The sequence below is a fragment of the Myzus persicae genome, unplaced genomic scaffold (assembly GCF_001856785.1).
Source record: "Myzus persicae strain clone G006 unplaced genomic scaffold, MPER_G0061.0, whole genome shotgun sequence".
NCBI lineage: Eukaryota > Metazoa > Arthropoda > Insecta > Hemiptera > Aphididae > Myzus > Myzus persicae.
In genome coordinates this window covers 207,155-231,969 of record NW_019100470.1, presented here as the reverse complement: position 1 = coordinate 231,969, position 24,815 = coordinate 207,155, and the positions used below count along the sequence as shown (strand labels likewise).

General features: G+C 27.5%; 4 protein-coding genes across 7 annotated transcripts in view; 2 read left to right on the top strand and 2 right to left on the bottom strand.

The window, feature by feature from the left end:
* The window catches only part of LOC111043130 (oxidation resistance protein 1), a 171,229-nt gene extending 165,943 nt beyond the window's left edge, over positions 1–5,286 (bottom strand). Inside the window, exon 1 of the mRNA XM_022328036.1 lies at positions 5,178–5,286. The gene's annotated coding sequence lies outside the window, so the exon portion shown is untranslated. The remainder of the gene's footprint in view (positions 1–5,177) is intronic.
* A 3,783-nt stretch (positions 5,287–9,069) lies between these two features.
* On the bottom strand, positions 9,070–13,581 carry LOC111026225 (probable serine incorporator). 3 transcript variants are annotated; one of them, XM_022304269.1, is made up of 11 exons: positions 13,373–13,571; positions 13,196–13,283; positions 12,951–13,112; positions 12,673–12,881; positions 12,384–12,593; positions 12,235–12,319; positions 10,439–10,622; positions 10,190–10,369; positions 9,959–10,127; positions 9,716–9,869; positions 9,393–9,612 (listed from the first exon to the last, which is right to left on the bottom strand). In XM_022304269.1, exons 2-10 carry the CDS (start codon positions 13,229–13,231, stop codon positions 9,734–9,736), a joined length of 1,371 nt encoding a protein of 456 aa, XP_022159961.1. In that variant the 5' UTR covers positions 13,232–13,283; positions 13,373–13,571; the 3' UTR covers positions 9,393–9,612; positions 9,716–9,733. The 3 variants fall into 3 exon arrangements, with proteins under 3 accessions (XP_022159970.1, XP_022159953.1, XP_022159961.1); XM_022304278.1 differs by having other exon boundaries at positions 9,070–9,869; positions 9,959–10,124; positions 13,373–13,581; XM_022304261.1 differs by having other exon boundaries at positions 9,070–9,869; positions 13,373–13,570.
* Positions 13,582–14,155: 574 nt separating this feature from the next.
* Positions 14,156–18,455, top strand: LOC111026253 (sugar transporter SWEET1-like). Of its 2 annotated transcripts, XM_022304312.1 has the most exons (7): positions 14,156–14,443; positions 14,579–14,675; positions 16,854–16,931; positions 16,997–17,120; positions 17,191–17,346; positions 17,828–17,947; positions 18,004–18,455. In XM_022304312.1, the coding sequence occupies exons 2-7, from the start codon at positions 14,608–14,610 to the stop codon at positions 18,091–18,093; spliced, it is 636 nt and encodes a 211-aa protein (XP_022160004.1). In that variant the 5' UTR covers positions 14,156–14,443; positions 14,579–14,607; the 3' UTR covers positions 18,094–18,455. The 2 variants fall into 2 exon arrangements, with proteins under 2 accessions (XP_022160004.1, XP_022159995.1); XM_022304303.1 differs by having other exon boundaries at positions 14,428–14,675.
* Positions 18,456–20,397: 1,942 nt separating this feature from the next.
* LOC111026219 (colorectal mutant cancer protein) lies at positions 20,398–24,802 on the top strand. The gene is made up of 13 exons (XM_022304250.1): positions 20,398–20,799; positions 21,159–21,370; positions 21,430–21,578; positions 21,666–21,779; positions 21,865–22,003; positions 22,066–22,130; positions 22,718–22,876; positions 23,286–23,426; positions 23,497–23,684; positions 23,762–23,899; positions 23,985–24,461; positions 24,529–24,631; positions 24,705–24,802. Exons 1-13 carry the CDS (start codon positions 20,684–20,686, stop codon positions 24,789–24,791), a joined length of 2,088 nt encoding a protein of 695 aa, XP_022159942.1. The 5' UTR covers positions 20,398–20,683; the 3' UTR covers positions 24,792–24,802.
* Positions 24,803–24,815: the final 13 nt, after the last annotated feature.

The following is a 24,815-nucleotide window of genomic DNA, read 5'->3' as shown; positions in this document are numbered from 1 at the left end:
CCAGAACTTATATTCACTAACAATGTTTAAATTTATTCAAATCCTCGGTTAATCCTTATATTTGAATCCACGCTTAGGTACATAAAATAATTAAAGTTACATAAATTGGCAATCATTTAAAATACCTACTTCGTACAATCGTACCATTCTTATATTAAAATAGGTAAATTTTTGTTCTAATCTAATGAATATCATAATAACCTTTTAAATATAGTTACGCAGTTACACAAACAAACACTCGTGTATTTTGAATAGTGAAAGATGTTTAAGAAAAAAATACAAAAATAATTATAGGTTTAACAATAAAAAATTTCATCATATCTATATTATTTTCTTAAAAATCTGTAAGTGAAAATAAATCCCTTAAATTGTATAAAACCTGAAAACAATTGATACAATAATTATCAAGGCTATCAAGGGTCTCTTGAAAAAAATTGTTGAGCTTAATCTCAGTGCTTAACTATAAGACCCTCCTTAATAACTTATATATAAAAAAAATAAGTACATATACTTATTCAACAATAGATGCAAATATGATGCATCGAAATTTAAATCTATACATTTTTATCCATTATAGTTTCACAAAGTCACAAATCGCAATATTTTATAATTATATCGGTACAGGAAGGTTTTAAGAATCTATATGTTACTAGGTATATACTTATTTTTAGTGTTTTTTTGTAAATTTAGATCATTTTATGGCTTAACTCGATCAGAAAATAACTCAAAAAATATTGGAAATCACAATTTATGAAAAAAATAATCTGTAAGAGGTTGCCATTGGACTTTGAAAAGTTATACTGCATTCGTGAAAGCAGTTCTCGATAGAAATCAAAACAAACCGTTTAATAAAATAAAATATACAAATCAATGCATTATGAATAGCCTTAAGCTTGTTTCATTAAAAGTATTTACTATATACAATGTGATTCGCTAAACATGCTAGCCCCCATTTTTTCATTATTATTATTATTTCGTGTTAGGTAATAGCACAATTACTATAATATACATATGAGTACAATAAGGTTCGCATAATATTAATTAAAATAGAATAACATTAAAATTAAAGCCAAATTTGAATAACTTAAAATATAGATAAAAATTAAATTAAATTAACTGCAAATTAAATATAAATTGGTTACTCTTCATTGATTTGGTAGTTTCAATCTTTGTTAATTGTTATCCAAATTGTCATAAGTCGTTTGACGAGTACCTACTGGGCCATAATTATAGCGGCCCTACACGCTAGGTTGCTATAATTAGTTTGCTTCTGTGAGGTCCTTGTCATTGCAGGCGATTGAAAATTTACTGAATTTCGGGTCAATGGAAGAAATCTCCACGGCTCTACGTGGTGTGCCGGAGGAAACAGCAGAATAAAATCCTCTAAATTACTATTCTACAGGAAAATTCTTCCAAACATACCCACTAAAATACTACTAATATAGAGCACCTACTGGCAGTGACGAAAACGATGTTTTTTTTAAACAATGATGTATTTTAGTTAGCAGATGATTTAAAATTATGAACTATCACACACATTTGGCATACATAAACACGTTTTTCTTCTAATAATCTCACGTAAACACTTTAAAAAGACTCTTCCTTACGTGAACTGCAATGAGCATAGATATAATAGATATCTAATAGGATTATATTCCTATTACTCCAAACCACCCAAACCTAACCCTAACCAGAACATCTGCACGTTAGTATCATTATTATTTATAAAGTCATTTAAAAATCAAAAGTAAATATTATTTGAATTTATTAGAGAAGTTATTAAAAATATTTGTTTAACCTAGTTAATAATATAGTGTTTATTGGTGTACTATTAGGTGCTCTATAGTTTTAAAACATTATATGTTTACAATAATTTCAGAAATTGTTACTAGTTAATATTAAATGGATAAACTGTGCAGTATTATACCTATTTTAAAACTGGGTACACCCAATTGTTTAATTATTACATTCATAAATATATGTATATATATATTATTAACTATAATAAGAAGAACAGATTTGCATTGTTCTTTATGAAAATGATTTTAATTAAAAATTAGTATCAAGATTAAAAGTTTTAATTTAAATAAATAAATAATTATAATTTATTTTTAATTTAATTTAATGAAAAATATTCTTAGTTTTCAACGTGTGCAATGTAAACAGGGAAGGATATTCTTTAGTCTAGAGGTATGGACGGAAACAGATAAAACGCCTGACACCATCACCACTACTAATACCTACAATACCTACCGGGCTCGTTTTTGTTGGTTAATTATCTTCTAGTACAAAAAACTTTTTGGCAAGTCGTTTCTGCTTTTTTAATTAATATTTAAATGAGCCTGTTCGGGTTGAACGTTTTCTGTTTAATAGTCTATTGTAGCAGACAGTAATCGTAAAGTCAATAATCTCAGTATCAGGCAAGATTTTAAGAGACTTAACATTTGTAAATATTAAAGTTTTTACATTTAAATAACATGACATTTCTAAAATAATTATACTTAATACAATTGTTACCTCATTAGTTATTAACCATTTCAACACTTTTTCTCCACAAACAATTTTTAATATCTTATTGTTTTTAAAAAATATTAATCATAGAAACTTGAAACATTCCCCTTATCCTCCTTACATTATAATTTTTTAATCTCAATGAAATGTTCAAAATATTTAGATTAATTTAAGCCATTGTTAAAATAACTGTAGGGACTTGACACTTTTTATTATTATGAAAATTATTTAAGTTCAAAACGTTTAGTTAATTTTTAAGCTATAATTTACAATCATTAAACCATAGTTCTGTTCACACCATTCTATAAGGTACTTACGTCGATTTTGACATTATATTTAGTGACGCACTTATATAATATGGTAAATTTCTGAAAAATTAGTTCAACTTAATGAATAAAAAAATGTCGAATTCAAATTTAACAAATCTATTACGGTAAACTACCTATACTTAATGACGAGACCAACTCGAAGCCCACTATACAGTGCATAGCAAAGCGAGTTCCTGTGATTTAAATATTAACAACTAGTATAGTACCTATATAGTTATGGCCTTATAGGTGACAGGGTCGTGGGTGATATATTTATATATATTTAACTATTTTATATTGATATTTTATGGTATAATATTATACATGTTGATACTATCAAGGTAATAGTTATCCTAATCTTTTTAAAATATCCCTGGAAAGATTGTGTTTCGTAAAATATGAAAAACACTAAATAGTTTCCTCCAATTCTAAAAAATTATTTTCAATTACAACTTCTTCCAAAACGTGATGAGTTTGTCTTTGTCAGTACAAATTTTAATAGTTAAGTTATCATTTATTGAACAATTTTTATTTTCTCAGTCCTGAATAGTACATCTAAATTAAACTTCAGTTGGTTTTTGGTTGGTTTCCCTGAGTTTATATTAATTATGTTATTGGTCATTTTTTCTTATGTAACTAAATTTAAATAGGTAGCTCCTAATACATTCATATATATAATGCAATTAGATCAAATTGGCGATATTCTATTTTGGTATGTGATCAATATTCTAATTAACGATATTATCTATAAATTAAAAACAATTATAAAATACCTTATTAGGAAATATATGACATACTATCAAAATTAGACATTATATTAAAAAGATGTCATCAAAATTAAAAGCAAAAGAAATAATGATCAATGAATATCTAGAAAAAAAAAAGTTTTTTCATAAATTTTATTCATTTTTATTTAAATACAAAATGTATAAACATTCAGGAATTTGATCTATTTCACTGTACACACTTTGTAGAAAAATATTTAAAATATTTTCGACGTCTACGTCTTAGAAATAAATTTAAAAATTAACATATTTTAAGTACTTATTATACTAACAGATTTGAGTATGAAAAATAACGAAAACGCTTTGGGAATTATTAAATATAATACTTAATAGTTTAAAAATAAATGTAATTTACTATCGTTCATAATAATTATAAAATGAAACATTTAGTTACTAAAAAAAATATTATCTAAACCTAATTCATACAAAATTAAATAAGTTTTTTAATTTGTATGAAACACAATACATAATGTACTATACTATATTATAGTATAATACATAATGTACTATACTATATTATAGTATCTCTAAAGTCTAAAGAATGTATGGCATATTTAAAAACTCTTTCGTATTTTAAATTAAATTTAAATATTAAATATTCTAAGTTATGTACATCGATTAATTTCAACACAGAGTGAAAACATAATATGAAATTATCATAAAACACAGTTTTGACTTTTCAAGTATAGTAAAATTAAAATTTATACAAGTTATGAAACATACTTTGAATATTAGTATTTGTACTAAATATAATAGTATATTCATAATGTTTTGATTTGAAAATGGGAAAAATAAGTTATTTAATATTAAAACAACAGTTTAAACTAAATATATATATTATAAAATAATAAATATTGTTGTTTGTTATTCACTATTCTGTTCAAGAGAAAAAAAATGAATACCTAACATTCCTTAAATATCATACATTTGTACATTAAAATATTCATTTAACTAAATAAAAAAAAAAAATGCACTATTACTCTCTAAAATAAGTAGGCACCTATACTGCTTTACTTATATTAAGTACTTAATAACATTGTTAGCTATCTAAATTACGTATTAATTAAATAAAATTCCACAATAACGTTTACGAGAGCAGCAACAGCATTGAGTATTTTTTTTTTAATTTGTTAAGAAATTTCTGAATCTCGTTGAATAATATTTTTAATATATACTTTATTTTTGGCAATTAAGGTACATAAGTAATAATAAAATAAAATATGACATCTCTAAGCTCTAGATCATAAGAATAATCCTGAATTTTATAAAACTGAAGAAAACCTTTTCTAAAAGAAAAAACCGCTAACCTTAATTTCCCGTGTTCTAAATTTAATATTATTATTTAGGTACAAGATTTAATATTATAATATATTATATATTTATGTACCAAAAGCCGCGGATACAGATAGTCTAGAACATTCAAATAGTCAAATGTCATTGATGCATAAAAATTAAACATCAATAGTTAAATCAAATCTATTCTAAAAGTTCTAATTTCCTACTGATAAATCCAAAACATTTGAAAGAAAATTTTTTTTTAAAAATGACTTCTCACATCAAAGTACTATAGTACCTGATATTATAGTCTTACGAATCATGTCCCGTCGTGCTGCTGTACGGCGGGTCGGTGTGACGTTCACGATTCGGTGTCCGGATGGAAACTGCGGCTGCCCCCTTCAGGAGGGGAAGACGTGCTGGAAAAAACGGGACACGAAGGGGTAACAACTTTTGTATCCGGTGGTGACGGGGTTTCCCGCGTGTAGCGCCCGCGTAGTTCGCCCGCTATATACACGCTCACCGACATTTTGTTTCCCTTCCTCCTCTCTATTTAATGTTGTGCTCTAATATGCGAGATGGACGATATCCTGTAGTAGGTATATACGTTTCATTTCTATGTATAAATATATTATGCAATTGATATAAATATATAATGTATTCACTTTACAGGGTATCTTAAATCGTTTGTCCTGCTCGTAACTTTATTACAAATTAATATGATTTAGAAGCCTCGGTTTTGTAATTAAATATTCATACTGTGTAAGTATAACATTATTATGTTAGTTCATCCAGACTTAAAATAAAAATTTATTTTATTTTTGTTTTTGCAGTAGTTTCTTAAAAACCCCAGGCGGTCAACGTGTATAGACAATAGACATAGACATAATTTATGTTGATATAAAAATGTAATTACATACTTCCATTAAGCATTCAAAATATTTCAAATAGCCAGGAAGTTGAGCAGAGGACGTTATACCAACTTATACCCGCATGTATTGTCTCCGCTTTACATACTTCTACATAGACAATTTTAAGTTCAGAAGTGAATTGACCAAAAATTAAATTTAAAGGAAATAATATAATCCAGGGCTTCGCATAAGTTGTTATGATACATTCATTTTGAACCAAGTTATGGGTATTTTAAAATTGTACATTTTTTGTAAATTTCTAAAAAAAAGTTCATAGGTATGCTTGCATTTTTCCAATACAAAATATGTTTTTAAAAGTATGTATACCTACCTAATCTTAAAGTTATGATTTTATGAAATAAACTATGGTGATTTGTATGCAGAAACCAAATGAAAAATAATAATTAGGTACCTATTGAGTATTGTGGGAGTAATGTGCCTAAACAAGACGTATAGGTACCTTAACAAATTCCTAGATGTGCCATTGATATGGTAGGTACTTAATGTTCTAAACTTGTAAGTTTCAACTACTTAATTTTATAAATATTATAATCATTATTTAGTTTTTAAATTAGGTAAGTATCTACTTACAGTTAAGATATTGTTCAAAGCCAAAAATTACACTTTTAACATATATACTGTACAGGTAGGTAGGTATACTTACTTAGCATAAATATTATAAATTATAATATACTTACTTTGGCATTATGGCAGCTGCATAAAGTTCATAGTCACAACTATAACTATATATTTGACATATTTGCTAGTGGTGTTTTTACAAAGTTAACTGTTTGGTAAATTTTAACAAAATGTTTAAAACAAAAGACCATAAACCACCATTATAAGGTCTGTGGAAAAAAACTAATAATAATATTTACAAGCTTGTAACACCCACTAAAAGTGGCAACACTGTACATTTGAAATCCGACGAGAAAATAGTAAATAGTAAATACTGATTATTGAGACCCAGAACGAGAACATGACTGTCATGTCGTTGGAAATTGTTTTCACTTTTCAGTGGGAATTGTGGGATCACAATAAGTCTTAATAACTATTGTCAGTAATATACTAATATAGTTGAGCTAGAGACCCCAAATAGAGGCTCAAAACGGATTTTAATTAAATTTGAAAAAACCCCGTGGCGGTCTGTTTGAACATTTCCCCTAATCCCCTCAAACTTAGTACCTATATATTTGCAATTTGCAAATGGCATTTAATAAATATAAATTTACATCAATATTTATACATAATATAATATCCAGTATAATTCAAATATAGCAACCAAGCATACACACCTCCATGTTTTCTTTAATAATATGGGTACCTATTTGTTCATAATATGAATATTGAAATTTCTAAGTACATTTTGTACTTACACGCAGTACATATTGAACTTTTTTTTTTATAAAAAAATATAAATTACTCACGTATCAGGAATCACGTAGAACTAAACGTATAAACTGCAGACTAAGTACTACCAAAATATATATTAAACCACAGGGAGCTTTATTATCGACATTGCATCCACCACGAAGAAGTCCTAGATCCGCCACTGCATACACGGTTACACTTAGACCATGTTTTCATTTATGTATTTAGATTTATAAGAACTAAATCGGCTGAATAATTTACAACTATGCGCCGAAAGCCCCGCCTAGTTCCCTTATGGGCAGCTGTATTTGTATTTTATACATTGTTGACTCGACGATTTGTCGTCTAATCCAAACAGACATCAAACGAAAAACTTTTTATTTACTTTTCTATGCGACAGACACGCTATTCGGGTAATATTTTGAAGTCAAATTGACAAAAGTGAAACTTGGGGAGCCAAAAAGGCAAGTGACCTCTCGAATGGACAAGCAATAAAAAGGCGTTTTAATTTTATTATACCTATGTAATATGTTCTTTCAAATTTCATAATAATTTTTTTTATATTAACTTATTATTGATTTTAGAAAATAATTGAATTCAATGACAATAGAATGGCCAAAGTATCGATTGATATTTTTTTCAATCAAGTACTAAGTAGGTATTACTTTATTTATTTTTTGGAACCGACTATGCCGAGGGAACAGCTTTTATATTAGGTACTTCTGCAACGCCACCATCGTTTGGTATGCAAATAATAATATAGTCGCACACGACACACATTACACATACATGGTCTCTCCTCAAGAGACAGCTAGAATAACTACAGTTAAATTAGGTGAGTAACTACCTACCTATAATATTATGATCAGTCTAATATGTCATACAAACTTTTGGTTGACTGGTGGAAGGGGAGGAAGTGGGCTTTGAGTAGTTTATAAATATTTAAATTTTTAGATGCCAATAGTAGGGTACCAATTTGTATTTGACTTCAGGGTCTCTCCTGTCCAGCTAGAGAACACACCGATTCAGCACTTCCCCACCATAGTGGAACTGGTCTTGGTGGCTGGGCCCTGAGTGTGTAGAAGAGCCGAGGTTAATTATTATTAATATAGTAATAAAATATGTTATTCCAACATTAAATTGTTAATAAAATAATTATCCAAATAGGTGCTTCAGTGCTTTGATGAATACCATTGTATTAATTGATTTGCTTCATTCACCTCCAAGTTTGATAGTTAGTGATGTTGTATACATCGTATTTAGAACATTAAATTTGAAATAAAAAATAAATAATTGATCGACTGTGGAATTTGAAAAAAACAATATAAGGAAGTGGGAAGAGTTCCTCTCCCTAAGTATCATCAAAAATGTTTTTTTGGTAATTTTCGTTTTGAGATTTGAGAAATTACTGAATTAATCAACAAATAATGTATATGATGTGTTATGAAAATAAAGGTGCTGAGTACATAAAACTCTCATTCTATTGAAAACTTTTTCAAAAAACAAGATGATAAAAGACAATACGTTGTACTCTGCAGATACTACAATATTTATTAATTATCATTTTATACTGAAAATCTAAAATAACATAAAGCATACAAAAACTATGAGGGGGTGGGAGACAAGAGGATATTATATTCTGAAATACTAAAAATATTAAAACATACTTATTATTATTTATGTACTCATAAATATATGTCCATAACTCAATAATATATATTTTGTTTTATATTTATTATTTTTTGAAATTTAGTAAACTCAATTTGGGCATTATATTAAATTTACCTAGTTGCATAAAGGTATAATTCTAAATTAAACAATTAAATAGATATATAAATTGCAATGAATTTTGTAGATTGTCACCAACTAGGAATTGAGAATGGATCTTAAATAAACATTAATAGCATATTGCATACATCATACTCAATATGATCTAAAATTTATATAATTTTAAGTACCATGCATCAAATCATAATACAATAATAGACTACATAACTATGAAATAAGATAATTAAGTATGTATACATATATTTAACTTTAGTAATATCACAACATAATCAATACAAATTAATAAAAATCACACATTTATGTCAGCAATTGCATAAAATACATAATTTAATTTATTTTATATTATTAACTTCAATATTTTTAAATAAAAATTGGAATAAAATATGTAAAACAATTTAAATGTATTGTTAATTGTTCAAGTGTTCAAGTGTCATCTATAAAAAATTGTAAAATATAAACTATATTTAAAATCTAAGGTCATAAAATGCTGTTCATTGTATCAATCACATAATCAAACTATAAGCGACTAAATACAAATTATGTTTACATAACCAAATTGGTTTTAATAATTTATGTTGATCATGAATACTTGTAAGTTGTAATTGATTTAATCACAGTAGAGTAGTTGGGAATAAATTTCCATGGTTTTAACATATTCCTCAGCTATTATATTGTAAAAATTAAATAATAATAGTTTGATATTATTTAGATATAAAATTAAAACTAAAAATATTAATAGATGAGCTTAATATAACTTATTTAATACTTTTAATAATGATGAAGTTTAAAATTCACGTTCTGGTAATAAAATTGGTGCCACTAATGTCCAAACATAAAGACCAGCACAAACCCAACAGGATAATATCTTAATCCATGTAGAAGCATAGTCTGGATGAAGGTTGTCTAAGCTGGAGTTAGGTCTAATTGAAAAAAAAATAGGTAATATTAATGCATGAATAACATGATACATTTATAAAATCAACTATAAAAATATTTTGTTTATACTTACGAATACCAATTTGTAAGGGTCATCATCAAGAATAAAGTAGCCATAGCAAATGTGAAGTGATAAAATGACCATGAGTAAGCGACTCCTTCTTTTTCATCATCAAACAGTTTACCAGAGTTATTATCATTGTCCGACACGGGTCCTCCTTCAAGGTCACTATCATTGCCTACTACAATAGTTAAAATAAAAATATACGGTTTATTTAAGTATTAAAAACTAACTAATACTCACTTCTTTCCGTAGAATTACTCATGGAGAACTTTGAGGAAGATCCCGTTTTTATAGCAGAGTATAGTACAAATAAAACAAAAATGCCTATGCTGACTATATTTTCTGAACCCAAATGAACTTTAGAACCGTCTGAACTAGACAGACTCAAGACTTCTGACAAGCTCTTATTACATTGAGTTTCTAATTAAAAAAATTGTAATTAATAAAAATTGTACATTCAGATTTTTTTTAACTAAATATATGATATACCTGGACCACTATTGAGTGCTGACCAAGTAAGATAAACCACATACAAGCTAACAATAGACGATTGCAATAAACCTGATTTTTCATGAACACGTTGTACACATGAAGTAATTGAAATTGAACTAATAATTAAGCATATTACAATTGTTAATATGATAAAAAATTTATTCAAAGCACATCCATTCTCCTAAAAAAAATTGTAATACCATATTAAGAATATTTGATATCATAAATTACAGGAAATGAAAATACACAGATTAAAATATTTTTGAATACATTTATAAGTTTTCACAATGTTAGTTGACATATTGTTTGTTGAGTTTATTAATAATTGCATAATTCCCTATCACAAGCTTGCTTTTTGGGACCTCATAATCATAATTGTTATTCATGGAATACCAATGTATTTTCAATTTATAAACCTAATTTGAAATTATTGACATTCGTGTTAATGGCAAATCAACAAAATAATTATAATAATACAAGACTATATCTAAAAACTGTTGCAAATGCTATTCATAAATATTTATATGTGTAATAAAACAACCAAATTGTAACTATGAATAAAAGGTAACCTGATTTTTATAAATATTTTTGATTTTTTGATAGCTTATACAACTGAATAATTTTAAACAACTAAGCAAAAGTTTAGAATACATGCTTATTCTTTTTAAAAAAAACACTGAATCATAACTACCGATTTATTACTGTTAAATATTGATAAATGTCATACGATAACATTTACACGTAAAAAAAATCCTATCTTTTTTAACTATAATATTGAAATGTGTTCTCTCATTAGAGTAAATGTAATCAAAGATCTTTGTATTTATTTTGAAAGTGATCTTTCTTTTAAAACTAACCATAATATGATAATTAATAAATCGTTTAAGATGTTAGGCTTTATTAATAGAAATACTAAAGATTTTAAAAATCCGTTATGCTTAAAAACCTTGTATACATCTTTAGTTAGATTTAATCTTGATTTTGGCCCCGTAATCTGGTCATGCAAATAATTGACATATATAAATGATTTGGACAATGTACAATATAAATTTTTAAAAAGGATTTCATACTTGTCAAATATTCCATTATCTAGGGACTCTCTCCCTCTAACTCAAGATTATATAGGCCTTGTTTCTCTTTCACTTAGACGGAAATTAACTGATATTATGTTTGTCTATGATCTTATTAATTACAATATTGTGTGTCCCGAATTGTTGTCTGAAATCAGCTTACAAATTCCATATCTAATTACACGTAATTCAGATTTATTTTTAGTCCCTCATTATAAAACGAATAGTGGTACCAATTCTTTTTCCCTCGAGCTTTAATTTTAGCTAATAAAATTTGTATACATTTAGATATTTTTTTTCTCTCACGCAGTTGTTTTAAATCTAAATCTATGTTATTATTAAAAAATATTGATTGATTAATATGGAAAAAAAAATGTTTATAATGTAACTATAATTTTATATTTTTATTACTTTTAATTCAGAGTTAATTTTATATTATTTTATCTGTTTTTGTTAGGTTTCACTACACTTATTAAGTTTTTAGTTTTTATCTGATATGTTTCCTTTATATAATTTGTAAAAGGGTATATACCCGTTGATATACAACATAAATAAATAAATGACTCATAAGTAAACGTTTTTCAAATATTTATCATGGACATTTGATTATTAGTTGTATTATAAACGTAGACTAACTAGTGTCACTACTACTAATTAGTAATTAACTATAAAAGTTTGAAAACTGTCAAACTGATATGATATTTTAATATTATTTATTTTTACCTGGGTAAAACTGTGATACATAATAATGACTCCAGTAATTGCTAGTCCATATGATACTACTGTAGTAAATAGTAATGCAAAATACCTAAAAATTACCAATTCAAAATTTGCTTTAAGAAGTTATTATTTGATATTGACGTAGAACTCACCATCTTTTATCTTCAGTTTGTTCCCATTTGTCCAGCCATGATTCAGCCAATGAATGAGCAGAATCTAAGACTTGTACAAACTGGAGAATGAGATAAATAAAACCTCCAATCATACCACAAATCATCCATATGTGACTAAAGCTTCCTGGCGCAATGAAAAATGAACCAACAATACCAGCAAACACAATGAGATATTTCAATCCCCAGAATCTAATTAAACGAAAAAAAATGTTATTTTTCTATACATGGACTACAAATGAAAAAGAAAATAAATTTCATAAAATAATACCCATTTTGTATGGGGGCTCGTCCATCTCTAGAATTCTTCACACCCATCATAATAAACGACATGAGTGCAAAGAATATGAACATGGCAAAACAAATTCTATAAACCGCCATGTAGCCAACAGCATTTTTACAATCAATAGAAACACCAGATATGTTATTGACAATATTACTAGTTATACCAGAGTTGTGATCACCTTCACAAAATGGTACCTAAACATAAAATGGTGATAAAATGTACTATGTATATGTATTAGTATTCAATATGAATAATCTAATTACCTTTTGTAAAAACGATTGCAGTCCAGGAGCAAGTGTGATGCAACTTATAACGATAGCTACGAGTAACATGAGTCCATACATCACTTTTGTCGACGTAGAATTTCCGCACGACGGGCAACATGCAAAGAGAGAGCATGCTGCTTGACCGCAACAGCATGCCAGCTTAAAATTGTAATAAAAATAATGTATTATAATTAAAAGGTAGATGAGGTACTGCGCACAATAATGCTCAATAATAAACTCACTTGACCAACTGTGCACAATGAAAATAAAGCACCCATCTTCGACGACGGCTGTTGTTTGAGTTATAAGCGATAATTGTATCCCTTATCCCTAGAAAAAAATATATTATTAACAATTACTGATGTCAACCACCGTGTCTGGAGACTACTGTCCGCCGATCACAACCACAAGAAGCTTACGTCAATCGCTTCCTTTGTTCTTAAAGTGTTCGATAATACCCAACTCTTGTTCGACACAACAACAATAATATTTACTCTAATACTCTAATAGTCACTGTCCGTCTTATAATTTTTAGTGAGTACTATGTAGTTGTAGTCACCGATAAGGTCATATGGAACATGGGATATCAATTCGATTGGAAGAAAAACCGAATAAATTCGCAATTTATTGCAACTACAATCACAGAACTGTGCTACAATCAGCTCCTTATCATGTATATGATCTAAGGTCACCTCACAGATAATATAGATAATATAGTTTAGTAGTGACGTCCTCACTACTCACAGATATCTATACTAACTTTATTATACATACACAGAGTACAGACAGAATGTAACAGAAAGATATAACAAATGGAATAACTTGCGTTCTACTCAATATTTTTTTATTTTTTTTTTCATAAATTAAAAGACGCTGTCTCTTGTATAACACGTATAAATGTATAATTTAAACTTTTTTCTTCTAAAATTGATATGAAAAAATATTGTTTAGAGTCACGATTTAAGATATGTCTAGTTGTATTACTCTGAGGGTATATCTTAAATCGTATTGAGAGCACAAGTTATTTCATTTGTCATATTATTCTTTCTGTTACACTCAGTAGACTATATTTACTAAATTGGAAATCTGTGAACGTATTATAACGACAGGTAGTCTTATCTCAGAATACTTTTTTATTATTCTGTGGTTTTGTTTTGTTACCTTGTTACTTGTAGTGTAGATAGTACTATCTACAGCCACAGCCGTGCTAGACGCTAGTGTCTTGCCAGGAACCAGTAGCCAGTAACATAAAAATTATTGGCGTTCGCCATTCACTAATTTTTATTCCCACTATGACACTATCCATTTATATTTAAATATTATTCACTATTATCCCTCCCATCAATAACCAACATGTTATACCTCCTCACGTACCAATCAAAACAATTTTTTGTCAGAGTATGAAAAAAAACATTACGACATCCGAAGGTCAGCCACACAAGTGGTCCGGCTTATTGCTACTTCAATAATTGATGTTCCTGTATTAATAGGTATACAAACTACTATTATGGAGTTTATTTAAGTATATTAAGTGTATTAGTTAGGTCGTTTGCTCACTATTAATTTGTTTATATTAGTTCAGGTACTCTATTAAAAATTATTTCTAAAATCATAATATTTTATAGACTATCTACCTATAATTAGTATTGAAAACATGAGTCTCACAGACACCATCGGCAAGTGTGCTGCTATTGCAACTATTGGAACATTCTTTGCTCCTGTGTAAGTACATAATTTAATACAAAGCAATACTTAGTATTCAGCAATACCTAAAATTGGCACAATTGACCTAAACTCATTTTAAAGTCCAGTTACCTATATTTTTTATTTAAAATAACTATAGTCACTGGGTTTTTTTGCAAAAAAATTATTCAAAACAATAAATTTTTTAGCTTATAAAGTTATGAGCACTGATTGTTCATCGCAAGATTTGAATTGCTTTCTTTTTTAGTCAGTAACACTTAAATACTTAATTGCCTACAAACATATAAGTTAGTAATACTTAAATTCGTTATTTTAATAATGGTAATGGAAAAAAGTAAAAGATGTCTAAACACAGCTTTATTTAATATATTTAATCATTGGTAATACATAGGTACTTGAATAAATTATAAGAATTTTGAGTAACTACCTATCAATACACATACCTAAAAATATTTTTATATACCTAGTTTCAAAGGTTTTTTGTTCTTTTTTAAGATGACTGCGCTAGTTTGTGTTGTACTATTGTCTCAGTTTACAAATGTTGAACATGATTAGTTTACACTCAGCAGAATCAGTTTTGTGTTATTAGCTTTAATATAATAATTTATTATATAGATTATTTTTTTTTAAAACTAATATTGGGATATTTAAAGTATTGAGTTCATTAACCTGTTTATCAATAATAATTAGTAAGACTAACATTTTCTGGGATGTACATTTACTGTGTTGATAATTAAATAGTCAATTAGCTAAGTATTTTAAATAAGTATTGTAACAAAAATTTAAGCATTAAAATTGAAGTGCCAAAAAATACTTAATGCTACAACTTAGATAATGTTGTGACATCATAAAATAGGGTTATTAATCATAGGTTTATTAAATAACATTAATGAAAGAACCAAACATCATTGTTATTAATAGTCCATCATAATTAATTAAGTGTAGGTACTTGAAGATTATTTATTATTGCTAACTAAAAAGAAGTAACAGAGAGTTGAATGTGTTGAGTATTATTATTTATAATAATTGTATAAGTTATAATCAGGAATCATATTTTATAGCATTCAAATTGTTTAAATATGCAGCCTTGTAATATTCCCTTAAATATTGTGATATATGTAACAATCATAGACCTATTAATATGTAATATTAGAAGTTAATAATATTAATAGATCTATGATAATAATAATGGCAGAATATTAAAAATTATAACTTGAACTCTATGTAATTGACAAACGTTTTCATTAGCTTATAAAACTGTTTAATCATAAAATATAACAGATTTTGATTAAAAAATAAGTTGAAATGTAAAAACATCCCAAAAAAATTAAAAAATACACACTAAAGTTTAAATGTAGCAAAATACCTATGCAAACAAAAATTAATTCTTCTATTAAAAATTATACTGTTGATGCTTAAGCGTCTTATGACAAATTACTAGTAAATCCATCCCCTAGTTATAATATATTGTTTATTTAATAGCCCAATAGTAATATAAATATATTCTACTCAGTGGCAGCGTATAAATTAAATATAAACAAAAAATTAAAATAATATTTAATTAATATCCACTGTAAAAATAAAAAATAGTTTATAGATTTACTAGTTCAGATTTAAATGCTGGTAATTATATTTTTTAAAGTTTATGTAAGAAGCAATTGTTTAATTTAGAATTTGTATTAAATTTAAATAATATTAAGTTGTACTTAGTAATTGTCTTGGTATTAACTAATTTACAAAATTAATTCCGAGACACGTCCATGTGTATAACTTATTAACAAATGCTTGAGCTTAACATAATTATATTATGCCAGATGAATTTGACTATCCGTAACTCTATTTCAATACAATTGTTTTATTTAGAAATCTCAATCAATAGGCTAAATGATACATCTAATAGTAAATTTATTAGTCTAAAAACAAGAATGCATTTCTAATTTATTTTGCATATCAATATATTATGTATAGTGTTACATAATTATTGATATTATATTTTATTAAAAAAAATATATATATATACTCTCTTAAACCTTACTATCCAGTTATTAATGTTAAACTTATCTTATTCTCAATAGCTAACCTATTATATATTATTATAACCTTAATAAAACAAGACAAAAAAACTTTCAAAAATATATTATTTAGTGATTAGGTTCAAATTCTAAACATTCAATAGTTTATATTTCACTGTTTCAGTCTTATATGTCGAGATATAGTAAAAAATAAAAGCACCAAAAATGTTGATCCTACACCTTTTATTGGAGGTATGGCTATGTAAGTGTTATATTAATTGTTTTAATTTATTTGTTCATCTAATCACTATAATTTAATATGTTTAGGTCCATACTTATGATCAAAAATGGATTACTTATGAATGATCCTAATATTATACCAGTTAACATTTTTGGATTTATTTTAAACTTGATTTATTTTTTAGTTTTTTATTTTTTTACTGCTGATTCGGTAAATAAATTACTCTTATTTATTAATATCTAATGTTTGTCTAAATATTATAATATCTTTATATTTGTAGAAACCATTACTTTCAATGTTAACTAAAGCTACATTATTCACTGGTGTGTTATGGGGATACTCAGCAATTGAAGATGAAAAACTAATTGAATACCGTTTTGGAGTTATTCTCACTGTATTAATGTTGGCACTTATTGGATCTCCTTTATTTTCTTTGGTAAATTTATTTAAAAACCACATTAATATTAGTTATTTATATTTTCTTAAAAAAAAAAAACAAGTATGATTTTCTTTTAAAAATCAGGTGCATTGTGTTATTATTATGAATTTACATTAAATAACATTTTTCATGTTTATTCCCATATACCTTTTTTGCACCCTAGATTATAACATTTATTAATTTAAATTAAACAAGGAACATTTTTAATTGTTTTATTATGTAAATAGTTTTTGGAACTTATATTTATTCTACACCATAAGCATTTATAGCAAATTTCATACTCTAGCCAACATGATAAGCATCCTGTGCCTCGGTAATTGTTTGTTTTTGCACATGTGGCCAGTGTGTCTTAGAAAGGGGAAAATAATGTACCTCATCCATAAAACCATTTTCATTTCTTCTCTTGTAGGCTGGAGAATAATACCTATTGAATATAGGCTATTAATTTATTACTTATATGTGATCATTTATTTTACAGAATGATATCATTAAAAATAAAGATGCATCAATGCTACCTTTTCCAATGATTTCTTCTGGAGCTTTTGTTGCATTCTTGTGGTTAATTTACGGGTTGTTAATAGACAACATTTTTATTAAGGTAAATAAAAAATCTTTTTTCAATATGCATTTATACTTAAGTTCTTTCTTTTTCAGGTTCAAAACATAGTTGCTGTTATATTGTGCTTGATACAATTAGGATTAATATTCAAATATCCTAAACCAGAAAGCAAGAAACGTGATTAATTAACATAGTTAATAATTTAATGTAGCATTTATCTATGTGTACTGTGATTATCTTATGGGTCCTTTAATATTATATTAATATAATATTCTTACATTTCCATTATTTTGAGTGCTATTTTATGTACTTAATTAGTGATTGGTAAGCTTTAGATTGTTCTTAAATTCCAAAATGTGATTGTCAAAGTAATAGATATTAATTACGTGCCATCTTTTGTTTTAAATAGCTATAATTACTAAATATTAGCATACAAATTACAAATAGTCAAAATCATTCCAATAAACTAAATTAATTTAGTTACTTATTTCATTGTTGTGTAGTTGTTTAAATTATTGTAATCATAAATAAAATTGTAGGTATTAAATGGCTTGTATTACAATAATTAATTAATTTTTTCAAACAAACTCACACATTCTTCTATATAATAATTTATTTTTGATTGGTACATGTAAATATTGTGTATCTTTTTGAAATTAAATACCTAAGTTGAAGTAAGTACCTACTCAGTGAGATTTGATACCAACCAATCAAGTGTGTTGGTAGTCAGTTGTTGGAAGTGGTTGATTTTATTAATATAATAACTACACGTCTACACCTATGTTGTAAAAAATATTTGAACTTTGCTTGAACATTTAATACAACCTATCATAAATAGTTCATATTGTAACCCAAAATTCTAAAAGTATACAACCACAGTTTTTTTTTATAGTTTATTTTCAATTTCAAATTAAGACAAAATTAGAACTATAAAGAAGAATAACAATTTCAGTTATTACCAACTAATGAAACCTACTGTATTATTAATGTCTATTTGCAAAATAAACAAGTTAACAATAATATCATAGAATATTATACATAGTAGGTAATAAATAATAAAATTCTGACCTGACAAACTGTTTTTCTTACTTATACAATGATCTTGCATCATTGACGGCACATCGATATCCACTTGCCCGCTTTTTTATTTTGAAAAGAACAAGGAATTTTTTAGTTTTGACCTCCCATAAGTATCTACTAAACTGTCTAAACTAGATCCAATTTGGTATCAGAAACTACCTTCAAAGAGTCAAAGTTGAAAATGAAAGTATTATTTTTACTTCCCCAATAGGTGATGACTGATAATGACATACCGGTGAAATAAACCCATAGTTGTAAAATCATAGCTCCACTCAGCATCTAAAAATTGTCATAATATTGCAACACTATTATTTTAGAGTCTAAATTTTAGATATAGAAAAAAAGTACCCTATAGGTATGGCCGTATGGGCCATACGTTGTTGCCCCATAAGAGGACGTTACACAGGTGATGAATTTTTACTTTAATAAAATGTGCATTGTTGTAGATCGAGTTCTATTAAAGTATAAAATATTAAAATATAAATTCTATATGAAATTAGATATCATACTTTTGTTAGTTGACTATTGCAATTCAATCAGTGCCGTGGCTAGAAGTAGGAGGACTTCATAGCTTAAACCCCCCCAAATATCAGACCTACTATACCGGGTATAGTACCCTTGTCCTAGCCATAAAATATTGAACTCCCTCCCCACCCCCAGCCGATAAATATCCTGGCGACGGTAATGAATTGTATTGCTGTTCTATAAATAAAAATTGCTGGTTATTTATAGGTTGCTTATCCGTCTTCTCGAGTTTAATTTAGTATTTAGATTTAGTCAATCGTCAAGGCTTAAATGTAACAAAGTCTCCTTAACTTGTTTAACTCGAGATAATTAAGAGTGGCTAATTTTTTATGAGTTGTGAAAGAAAACTGCAGCTACAAAAATAAGACCCCTAATTAACAAAATACATACCTAAGGGATTACTCATGACCAAGTGGGATCCAATTATAAAGAAATTCGTTCGCCCCAACCGGTGTGAAAAAAAAATTCACCTGGGGGTTTGCAACAATATTCATTACCCCGGTATAATTTTACACCGGTTTTGGAACATTGAATTTATAGTTTCTACCACAAATGTATGTGGATATCATTATTTTTTCCGGTAGAGTAATAATTAGTTCCAGTATGCTGCTGTTCAATACGCGCATTTAATATAACATGTCTTCTTCATGATCATGACGTGTCTAGTAGGTACCAGGGGCGGTTCCAGAGACATGGTTGCTAAGTTAAAATGTTCGATACTATAAAAGGTTTTTTTTAAATTTTGTATTTAACAGTAAACAATTTTAAGAAATACAGGCTCGTTAAGGGGCCATAGACCCTAGCCCCCCCCCCATGAAGCCATCCCCGACTAGTACAGTAACTCCTAATACCAATGTCTACTCTATGCATTATTATTTATTAGTCATCTGAGATACACGGACGCTTTCTTATCATATACACCTGTTATCAAAAAGTTTTTGCATAATCGCATTATTTACTATTTTACTATAATATTTTGTTGTCATGAGCTTGTTATGAAAGTGACTTTATAATTATAACTACGGCACATAATTACGGACCAGGTGCAAAGTATTAGGTATTGCAAATTGAAAAATGGACTGAGTGAAATGTTCTTTCGAATAGACTGCTCCTATTCGAAGATTCTCGCGGGCGTCTAAATTGAAAATGTTGACCACGAAATGAATTGTTATGGACGAGCAACAATCAGTGTCCGAAAGCGTGGAGACGAGTTCCATATGCGAAGAAGAACGGGCGAGGAAACTATTCCAAGCCTGTGATGGCGATGGCGATGGTTACATCGATAGGTAAAAAAAAATACTATTAGTATTATGATTGTGGTTCATTGTATATGTCTTGGTTGATCTTACTGGCCAAAGGAAGATCACAGGAATAAGAAAAATGATGATAGATGTGATTTATGAATGCCACAACGTGATCAATCTACCAATTAGTTATTCTGATTTGATGTATTAGTTTTATAAATCCTGAGCAGTTATGTGATAGGTGTCTCCTGATAATATAGCCTTTTAAAAATCGCAGAACATGCAAGACTTCGTATTTTATTGATTTTACAGATTTTATTTCTTAAATCCCTTTCTCCCATAAAAATATCACTTATTAGTTAATTTGTGTAAATATTGTGATTTGTTTTCTATATTTTTAGTCGAGATCTGTTGACTATATGTCGTCAGCTAAATTTAGAAGACAGTGTTGATGACTTGATGAAAGAATTGGGTGCTGATAAATCTGGTCGTATATCTTTTGATGAGTTTGTTAGACGTCGTTTGGAATTAAGAACAGAAATCAATGCACTTCGTGTTCACATCTATGACCCATTGCCTGAATACTTGCCTACCAGTAGTGATAATAGTTTGGGTAAGATTTATAAACATTCGTTCAGTAAACATTATTTTTAACCAAACTACTTATATTAGGAGCATTATCTGGCGGTAAACACGAAAGCTGGGAATTTGATAGTGGAGCTAGAGACCTAAGCCCTGAACCGAATTCTGTTCGTATGCAACATCTGCTACAAACAGGAGGATCAGCTAACTCTGGAAATTTACTGCATCTTGCAAATAAAGTAATAATATTCTATTTTAAATTGTATTTACCTTATACAGTTATAGGTGTATCAAAACTAATTTTCTAAACTAATATTACATTTTAGTTACATTTAGCTGCATTGAAGTCATTGAAAACTGAGATATCAGATTTAACTAAACAATTGCAATTGGCCAATGAAAAAAATGACATTCTCGAAACATCTATAAATCAAATCAAAGTAAAACTTACTCTTAATAATTATTTATAGATATATTTTATTATTAAAAACTATAATATTTAATAATAATTCAATTACTGTGCAGATTTCAACAGAAATTGATGTAAAACAGAAATATGAAGAAAGAATTACTGAATTGCATTCAGTCATTGCCGAGCTCGCCCGTAAGTTACAAGTACAAAGGTCCCAAGTTATTACTGAAGAAATAGAAGAAAGCCAATCTGGTAATATTGCATTTCAAATTTGGGTTCGTGTGAATTATTTTTAATAATGTTAATTTTTTTAGAAATTGATGGACAAAGTATTGAAACATCTTCATTTATTCAAGAGTCCATTGTTTTATCTAAAGAAGTATGTACAAAAGATATTTTACTTTTATAAATATTAGTAATGTTAGAAGGCGAATATATTTCTTTCTTTTATTTTTAGAATAAGTCATAATAAAATAAATATTGTGTACAACATCATCAATATTTATAATATATAGTCAATATGTTAGATGACACTGTGCAATTAAAATAAACATTTTGAAAACATTTTTTATTTTATAGTACAAAATTTATATAATTTTTTATATTTCACTAAAAATGTTGGTAGCTTTGAGTTGTATTTTTATGGGTTTTATTCCTTGTACATTATAAACATTTTAAAATTGATAAATCTCAAGCACTTATAAGAACACTATACCCTTAAACCAGATTATGTGATTCCTCGTATTACAATTTTACTACATAGCAACTTTATGTTCATCAAAATCAATTTTGAGTTGTTAGCTTTAGTATTAGAGTAAATTGATCTATTATGTCAAACCAGGAAATACATCTGTGTTTCGTGTAGATTTCTGTTGTTATATATCAATTTTGAGGAGAACTATGAATATGTAAAATACTACTATTTAAAAATCTAGCTTATATTTTATACACAATTATTCTTTTTAGGGCGACAGTGCAGCTTGTTTTGATGACCATGAAACCAAGAATCATAATATAATATATACTGATGTACATACTAAATTGGCTTTAAAAGATGAAGAATTGAAGAAAACCAGACAAATTTTGAAAGAAGTAACTGATGAAAAGGAAAAATTAGTATTAAAGGTAAAATTCTATTTATTTATGAAACATGATACAATATCTCCCTACAAAATTCCATATAACATTATACTGATACACACAATCGTGTGGAATATATAAACAAAATCACACAATTGTATTTAACTAAGAAATGTTTTCTTGGATTTAAAATAAAAGTTGTATAAATGTCAGAAAATAACATTAACAAGGATGTTCTACTAAAGTGAAAACATTATTTTTTTCATATCTTTATTCCTAGGAACCTTTGTATTATCTTAACACATTTTATTATTTTAACATTATATTTCAATGGCTTAGCATAATAGGTATTCTTTTTTAGTAAATATATCATATATTTTACTTAATAAAATATAAATATTTTTATTTTATTTTAACTATTGAAATTTATGAGCAATATTAATTATAATTATAGCTACAGGATACAGAAAGCAGTTTTTCATCAGGCCCAATGTCTCCATCTCGTTTGTTAATGGAAACATCTAAACTAGCCGAAAAAGTAAAACTGCAAAAGCTCATTGAAGACAGTGCAGAAGCCAACCTTGAAGGCACTAGTGTATGACTATTAATTATGTCTTTGGTCCATTTATTTTAATTATTTTATCAAAAAAATTTTGAAATTTTAGATTTGTCAAAAAGCTATAGCTGAACGTCTTGCATCAGCTGCAATTTCTGATTGTGATTTATTAGAATCTGGAGACAAAGAAGTTTTGATGTGCCAAGTTGAACAGTTGCAAACACGTTTGGATCATGTACGTTCACAAATGGCAGTTCTTGAGCTTATGTTTGAACAATCAGCTGCTCAAACTGACAAGTAAGATAATTTACGTCAAATTGTAATATTTTATGGTACTTGTATTTTAATAGAATTTTGTGTTGTGTATATTTAAGGTTATATTTAATATTGGGAAAATATGAATCAAACATGATTGCACTAAAGTTGGAGGTAGAAACAGGCGAGGAAATAATGAATTGTTACTCATCTTTATTGTCCATCTATGATGGTTCAGCAAACGAAGACGAGAAAATGTGATTAATTACTTTTTTTTTTTTAATTTTAAATGTTGTGTATAAAAATATTGTTTGACATTATAAATTTATTTTTATTGGATAGGATGAAAGACGAAATCATAGAGTTGTTACATAATTTAGACGAAGAAAAGAAAAAAATCGGGTCAACAGTAGTTGCTTTAGAATCATATCATTGTGAGGAAGAAACAATCAAACCTAGAAGTCGTAATCAAGTAACTCGCATTGACTTAGAAATGGCAGTTCTTGTACAAGAATTGATGGGAATACGAGAAGAAAAGTGTGAACTTCAAGAACGTTATGTAGCATTGCAAAAACATAATTGTGAGATAGAAAAACGTTTAGCAGAGTGTGAAGAACGGTCTAAAATAGATTTAGATACAATCCAAGCATTAGAGCGGCAATTGTCATCTGAGGACATTGATAGTACTGCTGGTGTAAATGTGAAGCTACAGAAACAGTTGAAAGATGTTACAACAGCATATCAACTCGCAATAAGAAATTCTGACACTAGACATAAACAAAATATTACATTGATTGAAAAACTCCGCAATGAAAACACGTAAGATTTTTCAGCTCTACAAATTGTTATTATGTTTAGTTATAAAATATTTATTTTTTAACCATAGAATGCTTGAACGTAATTTGGAAAGAGCTAAACGTAAATCTCAATCGCGTTTAAAGAAATTGGAGTCTGAAATTGAAATTATGGTCAGCACACACACTCTTCAGGTAACGTTCACCGATAAGTTTAATAAAATCTTTGTACTCTATTGTGAATATACACGATTATATTGGTGTTTAGGTGAACAATTTAAAAGAAAGAATTGCTGTCCTGGAATCAACAATTCTAAGTAATGAAATCAGTAAGAGAAACGAAACTACTTTATGAACCTTAAAAAATCATAAATCTTAA

Coding starts and splice junctions, on each gene's coding strand:
- LOC111026225 (XM_022304269.1), bottom strand. CDS start 13,231: ATGGGTGCTTTATTTTCATTGTGCACAGTTGGTCAA. Junction 12,882..12,950: donor TGCAATCGTTTTTACAAAAG/GTAATTAGATTA, acceptor TTTTATGTTTAG/GTACCATTTTGTGAAGGTGA. Junction 12,320..12,383: donor CAAACTGAAGATAAAAGATG/GTGAGTTCTACG, acceptor GGTAATTTTTAG/GTATTTTGCATTACTATTTA.
- LOC111026253 (XM_022304312.1), top strand. CDS start 14,608: ATGAGTCTCACAGACACCATCGGCAAGTGTGCTGCTATTGCAACTATT. Junction 16,932..16,996: donor TTTATTGGAGGTATGGCTAT/GTAAGTGTTATA, acceptor TAATATGTTTAG/GTCCATACTTATGATCAAAA. Junction 17,948..18,003: donor TAGACAACATTTTTATTAAG/GTAAATAAAAAA, acceptor TTTCTTTTTCAG/GTTCAAAACATAGTTGCTGT.
- LOC111026219 (XM_022304250.1), top strand. CDS start 20,684: ATGGACGAGCAACAATCAGTGTCCGAAAGCGTGGAGACGAGTTCCATA. Junction 20,800..21,158: donor GGCGATGGTTACATCGATAG/GTAAAAAAAAAT, acceptor CTATATTTTTAG/TCGAGATCTGTTGACTATAT. Junction 22,004..22,065: donor AATAGAAGAAAGCCAATCTG/GTAATATTGCAT, acceptor TAATTTTTTTAG/AAATTGATGGACAAAGTATT.